An 11,328-nucleotide genomic window follows, 5' to 3' on the forward strand; every position below is an offset into this window, starting at 1 on the left:
AGTCAAGGTGAATTCACAGCACAAGAGAATGTGTGTCTATAAGTGTGTGTGTGTGTGTGTGTGTGTGTGTGTGTGTGTGTGTGTGTGTGTGTGTGTGTGTGTGTGTGTGTGTGTGTGTGTGCGCTGAGATTCAGCCCTGGCGGGATTCTTCAGCAGGGCCTCATGTCTCCTGTGAACACGCCCCAGATAGATGAGCCAGATATATAGCCAGGACCTGCGGGTAGCAGAGGAACTGTGAGAAAGACATAATCGCACTTGCTCACCCCAAGGGTTACCTGTGACACCCTCGCAATGACAAGAAGGCCAAGCGGAACGGGGCCACGTACCGGGAGTTTGGATACTAACCTAACCGGCAACTTGTAAAAAAAAGAAAGAAAGAAAGAAAGAAAAAGGTTTCTCTCCCGAGCGCGTGCTATTTTTTTTTGATGCTCTTCGTGATTTTGGAGTTCCTCTGGAGTTACCTGTGGAGCGCGATCGATCGGAGAATAAGCGAACCGAGTTCTTCATCCGCTCTGCAGATCGTTGCATGAAACTGAGAGCGGGGCCGCAATGAGTCGGAGAACACGACGCTGGATTCTAAGAGTTTTACTTTGTCTGGGAATTGTTTATTTGAAAATTGGGTGAGCTGCGCTTATTTCACTTCTCTGTGGTTCGTTGGTTATTCTCGAGCTCAAAGCGACTTTTAGCGACTGACGGACGACTGTATCTGTGAGCACCTGGTGCTCCATGTTTGTGGTGATTTGATGAACATTAATAACACTTTAGGGGACTCGTGGCAACTCTTCATTATCACCATTCATGACATTTCCACCATTATAGCTTTAAATTATGGTAAAACGCATATTTAACTTTATTTAACTTAAAGAATGAGTCTAGAGGTGCGTCGTATCCCAAATATCTATTCTACAGTGGAACAAATACGTTTGTTGATAATTTACTGTTAATGCATTATAATAATAATACATTTCATGTTGGTTTATGACCATCAGCTATGCTACTATTTAATAAAGAAAACAGTGGAAACGGATATTTAATAAAAGGTTTATTATTATAAACACTTCAGGGATAAAAAAAAAAAATGACTCAAACTAACAAACCAAACATATAAGAATGTGTCGAAACAATGCGTTGTTCTCAGTCATGTCCATCTTCTGTTCACAGTGGCTTCTCGTCGGTGGTGGCCCTAGGTGCGAGCATTATCTGTAACAAGATCCCCGGTTTGGCCCCCAGACAGCGGATAATCTGCCAGAGTCGCCCCGATGCCATTATCGTCATCGGAGAGGGAGCCCAAATGGGCATCAACGAGTGTCAGTTCCAGTTCAAAAACGGGCGCTGGAACTGCTCTGCGCTCGGAGAGAGAACGGTCTTCGGCAAAGAGTTGAAAGTGGGTATGTTGCTGTCTGTTAACGTTTGTTCACGGTTTGAAACCCCCCCCCAGCAGTTAACACAGTTTATCAAACACCTTGCACTTCTATGCGTAATGTGTGCGCATTGTGCGTAAAATGCGCACCCAGTTCTTTATCTCTGGCTCTTTTGTGATTTTCCTTTAAAATTAGTTAAAATTCACAAATAATTACGAGATTCAGGCTTATATCAATGAGTACAGTTATGACCTGATGCCTTGTAAACATAAATACATGGCATTGACTCTTAACACCAGCTCACTCTACATATTAAATGATCATCTCTGCATTATTGCGTCCATAGCACAAGGAGTCAGTGTCATTTACATCAGGCCTGGTTTTTGCTCCAACCTCTCCATTGAGTGGGTCTTTTCTGTAAAAGCTATCTGCAGCCAGCTCCGTAACAAAGCTCTTGTGAATGTTGGCAGCCTTTTCTTTTCAGCCCGGCGGAGTCTCCGGAGACACATTTTCACTGGTCTTTATCCCGTCCGGTGATGGGTGCCGTGGCTCTCACTGTGAGGACGTAGATCTTACCACGGGTATAAGTTACAGCGGGGCGAAGCCGAGAGGAAAGCACGACCTGAACGTACTAAATTAGAGAAACAAATTAGTTGAAATTGGTGTTCCTGAGACGAAAGTCTGCGATAAAGAGTGGAGGAACCTCGGTGGATGCTGAAGTTATGGCTGGAGTTTTGTGGCTCATCTGTTGGCTACTATGAACTGCAAAGAGGATAAAAGACATTGAGGATATCGATGAATGATATATTGAGTCACGATGCCTTTATGGCGACAGTGGAGCTTGATAACCACGGAAGAGGCTTTGTAAAAACCACTAAAATTAAAATAATTTAAATATATTTGAGTTCTGCCAGAACTATTTATGTTCTACAAAGAATCCAAACACCCTTTAACACAATGTCAGTAGCTTGGACCAGCTGTTTGAGAGAGAAAGGATTATCTCTCGTGGCGTTTGACAATCTGCTCCTTTATGAACGAGTGGTTTGAGCTCATCAACAGGCCGGGTTTGTGTTTCCAAGACAGCACTTTAAGTTCTACGGCGTGGACAGCCGTACCAAATAGATTGGTTTCACCGATCAGATTAGCGTCGCAGGCCAGCGGTCCTAAATGAACGCCATTGTTGATGCCCAGGCTGAGCGGAGCTGCGCAGCTCGCAATTGTTCTTAAAGCGAAGGAGGGGTGACCCGAGAACTGACATAATCCTCACGGGCGACGCAAGGTGCATCAGCTTTGAGCCATTTTGGGCCTCGGCCGTGTTTGCACTCGAACTTTGTAGTTCCACTGAGCCGAGCGAGGTTACGGGCGACATGCAGAGAGAGGGACGAGAAGGGAAACAAACATGGCAGAAAGAGCAGCGAGCTGGCACATCTAGTTCAGCTGAACCGGGCCACTCTCCTTTTAATACGTTCCACCTCTCATTACAAGGTGAGGAGGAATTCATACCATCCCTTGTGCGGTGAACTCATGCACTCAGAAGAGCAGGGGAAAAATTAACAACGGTGCAGTCAGAGCTGACAGACACACCTTCTTTTTTGGCTCGGTGCCCATCAGGTCTATAAAAACGTCCACATAATTGATGCCTCAATATGAGTTTTTTTTTTTTTTTTTTTTTCCAATGGCAAGGGCACACATCCAAGATGTTTATCAAAAACATGGCAGCTCTACACAGTGGAGCGGGCGGCAGGAGGAAGCTCAGAGTAGGTCTGATGTTTGTTTTGAACAAAGACACGAGCAGTTTATGTACACAGAGGCATGCTGGGTGTTATGACCACGAGCTTCCTGTTGACAATTAGAATATGCTACTTGTTGATCGTGGATATGAATATTACATTATGGGCTGTTTTCACATTGGCTTCTTTTTTTCCTCGGCTCCTTATTTGAGCGGGACCTGTCCGTATGAGTCCTGTCAGATTAGCCTTTAGTTATTTGCCGATATTTCCCAGAGCGTGTAAATGATTTGTCAGCTGGACTTGGTGGAGATAACGGGCAGGAGGAAGATTCTGATGTCAGTGCCTTATGAGTTTACACAGAACGGGACAGGTTCTGAGCGGATCAATAGCCCTTCCTTGTCGACAGCCCTCTTATTCATACCGCTTTGTTGACTATACCGCCCGGCGGCCATTTTGGTTCATGGGCAGGACAGTTTCCAGGTCAGGTTTCAAAACACTGCAGCCCTTGAGTGAATATGTCAGCCAGACTGTGATATAAGCACACATACCGTTAATAATTAATCTCCAAAATCCCCTCACGTACTTATTGCATTTCCCTTAAACTGCAGGAGAACCACCATGACATTCTCTATTTAAATAGATCTCCTGCAGCATTTTATTCATCCCCCTCTTTTCTTCCCTCTGCCCCGCTATAGGTAGCAAGGAGGCTGCGTTCACCTACGCCCTCATCGCAGCCGGGGTGGCCCACGCCATCACCGCGGCCTGCACACAGGGCAACCTGAGCGACTGTAGCTGCGATAAGGAGAAGCAGGGCTTCTACAGCAAGGACCAAGGCTGGAAGTGGGGCGGCTGCTCGGCCGACATCAGCTACGGCCTGGGCTTCTCCAAAGTGTTCATCGACGCTCGGGAGGTCAAACAGAACGCGAGGACGCTCATGAACCTCCACAATAACGAGGTGGGACGCAAGGTAAGTGACTAGCAACAGGGCTACGTCTCCTCCGTCGGCACGGCGACGTCATCACAAGGAATATAAGCAAAGACTAAAACTGAAGTGAACTAGTTTAAGCCTGAACTCAGCGACTATCAGGTCTTTGCCACGATGCGGTATCGGTTAGGGGTGTTGCAATGTACCGGTATTGACGATATCTGTGATATTTAAAAAACAAAACATTGACATACTAATAATAAACATATGATACCATCATGTAAATGTAGCCAGAGCCTCTTAAATCATTTCCATTCTCAGTTTCTTTGCACAGTTATGTCACAAACTCTCTCTCTCTATCTCCTGTATTATGACTGTAATTCATAAGACAAAACGCACAATAAACAAAGTTAAAGATGAGTTTGACCGATAGCACTAAAAACATCCCCTAGATATCGTGATTAAATCACCATTGCGGATTCTCCCGGCCGCGCTAATCGCGCACTGATAATCTGATATCGTGACAGCGCTGTAGTGAGGGTGAACCGTGCCAAAGATCTGGGCAGCGGGGGCCAAGACTGAACAAGCAGCGGAATAAAAGGCTGCTTTTAAAGGGAAGAGCCGTCTAAGTGGCAGGGTTTGATTACAGCCCAGATCTGTGCAGCGAGGAACAGATTGACACTGTACAAGAAGGCATTCTCTGGGTCGGGACACGGTTACCTTTCATGGCGGCCCCCACCGGCAATCAGGTGCAATGTGCTCGTACATGCGCCACAGGTTGTTTTACTGTTTGGTTAATGCAGTTACATGCACTCCGTCTGCATGCCACATTTTGAATCCAGTCATTGGATCTTCGTCAAGTGAAAACGGAGCGAGAGACAACGATGACGACGTCACCGTCACAAGGACAGGACGGTGTTCAATCGTTTGATGGCTCTCCTGCATGCATGGCTGCAGAGCTCTGCAGAGCGACAAAGAGACTCCAGGAAGTCTAGAGGTTAGAGACTGAGCGGAATAATGTGTCAGAGAGTCAGAGAGAGGCTGCTGCTCTCTCTCTCTCTCTCTCTCTCTCTCTCTCTCTCTCTCTCTCTCTCTCTCTCTCATTCACACAACCAACACGTACATCCCTCCCTCCACACAGACCATCTCCTACGTGCGTCTCAGCACCATGAATTCCAGTTGGCTTATCTGGACACCTAAATTGCCTCCCAGGGGGGTAAAAAAACCCGACTGTACTGGTGGATTCACAACGTTTCTACCTCTTCTTTTCTGCTAATAAAAAGGCCTCTCTGTTTTGTTTTTTGTTAGTCCCCCCCCCCCCCCTCCTTTATTTATGCTAATCAAAAGCGGTGACACCGAGCAGGAGCGCCGCTCACAGCTCCCCGGGTCGAAGGCGTCCAGACAAAGGCTGTCACAAGTGTTGGTCACAGAACAACTGATGGATTAGCGAGTTGAAGCTCAGGGAGGGAAACCTCGTTTTCCTTGGTTCTTGTTCACACGTCGGTGGTTTACAGTTTACTTGCCAAGAACACAGAACGCGTAAATATCTCGGCTTTGGGAGACCAGATCGCATCCAGAACCCCGGAGCATTTAGAACCAAAGGAAATTACAATTGACCTTGTTGCTAAAAGGAAATTCCAGTTTCAGTCAATGGCACTTCTCATTGTCATCAGCTCGGGGTTTAGCAGTAATCCTAGTCACTCGGCGCCTTGTACAGTCACTCTTGACATTTGTGTGTTGTGTGTGGTAACTACACACACAGAGCCTGAAATCCGATACATTATTTTGGCTTCTGTGTGTACGGTATCACACAGCTATGCGGCGGGGCCGTATTTAATCCCCAACCGCGCTGCATTTGTCAGTCACATTGTGATTAAGTTGCACATTTGTCTCGAGGTGCAGGAGTTGAAATGCGAATTGGCAATTTGAAATCCACCGGGGGTTCCAAAAAATGTACTGAAGTATAAATTTGTCCAGCAGGTAAAATCATTATTCTAGTACACTGCATGGTAATTGCTTTTAATAATCCGGTGCGGCTGTTATTAATCCATCACCAGAGTGTATTTATCACTCGTCACCGGAGTGTTTGCACAGTTGCACGGTTGTTACTACGCTCCTAAGTTGTTTTTCTGTGTCTAGGTCCTGGAGAAGAGCATGCGACTGGAATGCAAGTGTCACGGTGTCTCGGGCTCCTGCACCACCAAAACCTGCTGGACTACACTTCCCAAGTTCCGCGAGCTCGGCTACATTCTCAAGGAGAAGTATGCCCACGCCGTGCACGTGGAGCCAATCAAAGCCAGCCGCAACAAGCGCCCGAAATTCCTCAAGATCAAGAAGCCTTACTCTTACCGCAAGCCCATGGACACGGACCTGGTGTACATAGACAAGTCGCCCAACTACTGCGAGGCGGACCTCGTGACGGGGAGCTTGGGGACGCAAGGCAGGGTGTGCAACAAGACGATGATGCAGCACATCAGCGGCTGCGACCTGATGTGCTGCGGCCGCGGGTACAACACGCACCAGTACTCCCGCGTGTGGCAGTGCAACTGCAAGTTCCTGTGGTGCTGCTACGTCAAGTGCAACACCTGCAGCGAGAGGACAGAGGTGTACACATGCAAGTGAGAGTATTTATTGGACGGTGTGTGTGTGTGTGTGTGTGTGTGTGTGTGTGTGTGTGTGTGTGTGTGTGTGTGTGTGTGTGTGTGTGTGTGTGTGTGTGTGATGAGACGCGTGTGAGTTCTTGTCTTTGGTGTGTTCACGGACAAACTGGAACTGTTGAACTTTTGCATGAAGGCTGTTCTCGCAGTCTTGTCATACATGAGGAGGAACTACTGCGCCGTGTGAACAGGAAGCTGAAGACGGGGCGTCTCCTCACCCCCTCTCCTTGGACTGATGTCGAACAAGTGACCCCGCTAACGGTGAACAACGGCCCCCTGGCACGTGGGCTCTGGTGCCAAAACGTCAAAAGAAAGTGTAAGCTATACGGACATTTAGGAAATGGACTTTTGCCGACGCAAATGAACTGTGGCGGACGTGATCGCTGGGCAGGACACTCTGCTGGAGCTCTCGCTCTGTGCTCGGATGAAATGACACTTGGCCATTTGGAATATTTAACACACTGTATGTAGAGAATGAAAATAATTAATATTAATTTATTCTATAAAAAAAACAACAACTACTGATTCTGTCCATTATGGATAACTAAATGTTGGGTTTTAGTTTATTAAGGCGATAGAAACCTGTCCACACTCTCGTTAACACACTGGATTTGAATTTGCCTGGAATAATAACGTGTTTTAGAATAATGTCGCTCCAGATGAAGCCGCTCACGTCGACCTCCTGACCCCCCCATGAGTCGGTCTTCCCCTCTGTTTGCTGCTAGTCTGGAGAATCCCACTTGTTGAGGTCAAAGGCTGACCGCTCTACGTCAAGCTAATCAAAAACACAGGCACATTTTCCACTTTTGGTAAATATTGGTTCATAGAGTATATTTTGTAAAAGCCTATTTTTATATGAATGTCTTATTTATATCTTTTGCATATTCGATGTTAAGTTCTGAGACCTGTTTTTAAATCCCTGTGGAAAAAAAAAGCTGATGTATGCAAGTTGGCCCCTGCTGTCACTGCCATAGTTGTATATTGTAAGTGATAGAAACTGTTCATTTGTGTCTGTGTTCAAACACCTGTTTACTGCGTTTCATGACTACTACTGATGGAATACAGGAGCAGAATAACACTAACCAGACTGGATTCACATTATTGCTTCTTCATACATGAGAGTCTCGCTCCGAAAGAACAAATGGGAACGAAAGAAAAAGAACAAATGTTTAGCTTTGCACGGATAAAACGTAAAAATGGCGAGCTTGAAATTGAACAACAGGAATATCGACTTTAACAGTGAAGCTATTGAACTTCTATGACTATAAATGTCCTCAATTGCTCATTCTATAGGAATGAATTAACTTACTTCCACTTTCAAACGAACAGAAGTGTAAATCTTTATGAATGGCAGCCACAGAGTGGTTTACATCATCATCAGACAATATCATACGGTCACCATGGGAATAAATCTGCTCTCAAAGTGCTTCTCCTACAAGCACAATGTGTGCGGCGCTGGGCCGCAGAGGGAGAGAGAGAGACGTCCTTTCAGAGGGGAAAGTTATTCAGGCTTAATTGAGGGCCCATCTCGCAGACTGGGAAGCAGTTGAACGTGTCAGAGGAGAAAAGCGTTTGTGCCCTAATGGTAGGGCACCGGAGTAATTGATGAGAGCGGTCGGCGCAGACTGTCACGGAGATGACTTGCTCAGTCGTGGGAGTGGGAGCCTGTCAGGTGATAGATGACTCGCACATCTGCTTCATTCACTCCCTGGGCCGCTAGTTGCTACAACAACTCCGAGCGCGGCCGAGAAAATGCGGGGCGGTCTCCAAGAGAGGCCGGCCGACGTGTCAGGGAAATGTTAACGACGCTAAAGCCCACAGTCGTTACAGATTCCACTCTCATCGGGGCTGGAAGTGGAGCGGGGAGACGGGCCCGAGGTGTTGACGGAAAACCTGCTTCCAGTAACCTCCTGGGATTGACGAATGCAGCCCGTAAAGTTTTCACCTGTGCTGCATTTTAGAACATTCCCACGTGGTCGGTTCTTTTTTTCTTCCCCTCCCCCAGTAAAAAGCAGAGATGAGATTCCAGGTTTCATTTACAGTAGATTAGCCGTATCACGTGTCCTCGGCGGCGATAATCGGCCCAGGATGAATAGAGAAACAGGGCGTGAGGGGGGATAGTGACAGAGGCTCGTCTCTGTCCCACAAAAGCTTTCGGCTTCCATAATATTGATACAAAAGACTCGCATGTGAAAAGGCAGCTGCTCCAAAAGCTCTGGTTAAACCTAAACTAGGGTTTTGTGTGTGAGACGCACACCACATTATCTCACCGACAAAACACTCGCACCTCGGAGGCCTTTGTACGGGTCACTTATTTACTTCCACCGGCGGCGATCTAACTTCTGAATGACACGGATTGTGTGGTGCCCTAAAGGTTACAACGTGCCCTTAAAGTTCCCACTGATCAGTCACATTCATCAGGAGGATGTACCACGGAACCTCGAAGGTGCTAATATTTACAGCGTGACAACGTCTCTCCTTTTCTTTTCAAACAAACAGTTTAGCTTCCGTTCCAGGTAATCCACCTGCAGTGTTTTCCAGTCAGGTGCAAAAAGAAGCACCACCACACCGAGGCCGCAGTCGCTTCATCCCCATTGAGTCACAAAGCACCACCTCCTTTGATATCGCAGCCTGTGTCAGACACCCGTCAGGATCACTGAAATGCTAATTATACTCTTAGCCGTGTTTCTCCATAAACAGGACCGGGCCCATGCCAAGATGTTCAGGGGGTGTAATATCCGTGTTGCTGTGAAGTGGGGTTGCGTTACCCTTTGGAGTTTTGTTTATAAGAACACACACACACACAGAGAGAGACACACACACACACACACACACACACACAGAGAGAGAGAGACACACACACACACACACACACACACACACACACATACTCACCCGTCACCTGCAGTAGTTGGAAATTGGTGGTAGCAGTAGATTTATGGTTGGTAGTCTGGCTCGCTCCCTGTGTTATTACTGGAGGCCTGCCACAGCTTCCCTATCTGCTCCCATGACCCGTTACATCAGGGCGGCCCGGCGGTGCGCTCCAGCCGGCAATTAGCGTCAACGCCAGCGATGAGTCTTTTAACACATATTTAAGCAAGATCCATCCTGCTCTCCGTTTTATCATTAGATCGGCCTCGACTGCACCGGGGATCAGATTCATATCTGGAATTGAACTCTCGATGCGGAAGATTTGTTGAAGCCAGCGGTGCGATTCAGTGATTTGTGTTTCCGAGTCATCATCTCGAGAACTCGATGGGACTTCTTTGTACCGTCTGTTCTGTCCTGTGTCTGCATGGCAGCATTGACGTTACCCGTGAGACGCAGACGGCATCTTGTGTTTGCTTTTCCAGAGACGACTGAAAACATACCACCAATGAAGAAGGAAATGACTCATAATTTCACAGTAAAAGTTGTTAAATCATACATTTTACAAGGCCTTCATTAACACAAGGCTGTGTGTGTGTGTGTGTGTGTGTGTGTGTGTGTGTGTGTGCCCCATTCTGTTTCAACAGTTCCCAATGTTTCACTCAAACAAGTGGACAGCACTAAAGACAATAATTTGAAGGAGGAGGAGGAGGAGCGAGAAAATGTGCTCTCCAGTTTTTTCTCTCCCCTTCGCTCTCTCTGACCATAAATCTTCTGACACATGATTATGTCAGTCATACTTTTGTTTTTCCTCTGGTTGAGACATGCACAAGCACCTGAGCGCTGCACAGTAAATTGCAGAGCACAAGGTTGTCTTTATGTGATTCCAGAGATACTGCACCGCTCATTCATGCACTCTCTTAACAGAGTGCTGTTTGAGACTCAGCGATGGAAGCCAGAGATAGCAGACAATATCCACTCCCCGCCAGAGAGATCCACAACAGTTTGGCCCTCACAGGAGGGGGGGGGGGGGGGGGGGGGGGGGGCTGTCTATCTGACTTCCTATGGCCTAATCTGATATTACAGGTAAACACAGTGGTCAAATAGCTTCCAGGTATTGTCGGCGGCATTAAGGTGAGGCACTTCAGCTCTTGGGGGGATTTTTTTGGAGGAGCCATTTGAGCGAACATACCGGCCCGCTTAACCTGCTTTTGAAATGTGCAACCATGCGTCTGAGGAACGGGGTAATGAGAACTTTCAGCGAGTGTGTTAAAAGCGACCCTTTTGATGGTGTGTGGTGTTGCATCTCCAAATGATCTGAGTGCCCCATATGATACTTTTTCCTTGCTTTTGGAGTGGTTTGGAACAGGGCTATACAGGGCCCTCATACCTGCCCCCCCCCCCCCCCTCCCCTCCTCCTCTCCATCCAGAAGACGTCACCTGAGCCAAGCTTACAGTAATCCTCCGGCGTCTCGGGCGTCCTGACACGGGATGTTTTGAACAAAAACACCAAACTCACTACAACCCCGTAAGACTCAGTGACGCTTTGGAAACATCACTGATCTTCTTGCGGCGGCCCCTCTCTGGCATCTTGGATCAAAAACCGGCAGGTTCATAGTAAATAAGCCGCTTCACCCCCCCCCCCCCCCCGATCATGAAATCTGTTCCTCACGCGTGCTCGACTCACCAAGACGCAGCTTTCCAGCGAGAATGGAGACGAAAGCAAAAGGAAACCAGAAGGTTCCCGTCTGTGGGTTGGGCAATCGATTAACAAAAGAAAAAAGGCG

General features: G+C 47.3%; 1 protein-coding gene across 2 annotated transcripts; it reads left to right on the plus strand.

Annotated features, from left to right (window-relative positions):
- The first annotated feature begins 45 nt into the window (after positions 1-45).
- On the plus strand, positions 46-7,751 carry LOC137886931 (protein Wnt-7a). Of its 2 annotated transcripts, XM_068729631.1 has the most exons (4): positions 46-620; positions 1,162-1,388; positions 3,787-4,058; positions 6,156-7,751. In XM_068729631.1, exons 1-4 carry the CDS (start codon positions 550-552, stop codon positions 6,636-6,638), a joined length of 1,053 nt encoding a protein of 350 aa, XP_068585732.1. In that variant the 5' UTR covers positions 46-549; the 3' UTR covers positions 6,639-7,751. The 2 variants fall into 2 exon arrangements, with proteins under 2 accessions (XP_068585732.1, XP_068585733.1); XM_068729632.1 differs by lacking the exons at positions 46-620; positions 1,162-1,388 and adding an exon at positions 1,654-1,918.
- The last annotated feature ends 3,577 nt before the right edge of the window (positions 7,752-11,328 follow it).

Source organism: Cebidichthys violaceus, unplaced genomic scaffold (genome assembly GCF_023349555.1).
Source record: "Cebidichthys violaceus isolate CVI_PGR_0920_01 unplaced genomic scaffold, fCebVio1.0.p SCAF_47, whole genome shotgun sequence".
Taxonomy (NCBI): domain Eukaryota; kingdom Metazoa; phylum Chordata; class Actinopteri; order Perciformes; family Stichaeidae; genus Cebidichthys; species Cebidichthys violaceus.

Bases quoted from the DNA above. Each gene is read 5' to 3' on its own strand.
- LOC137886931 (XM_068729631.1), top strand. From the start codon at position 550: ATGAGTCGGAGAACACGACGCTGGATTCTAAGAGTTTTACTTTGTCTG. The intron at 1,389-3,786 runs GTATGTTGCTGT...GCCCCGCTATAG, and splicing joins CGGCAAAGAGTTGAAAGTGG to GTAGCAAGGAGGCTGCGTTC. The intron at 4,059-6,155 runs GTAAGTGACTAG...TTCTGTGTCTAG, and splicing joins ATAACGAGGTGGGACGCAAG to GTCCTGGAGAAGAGCATGCG.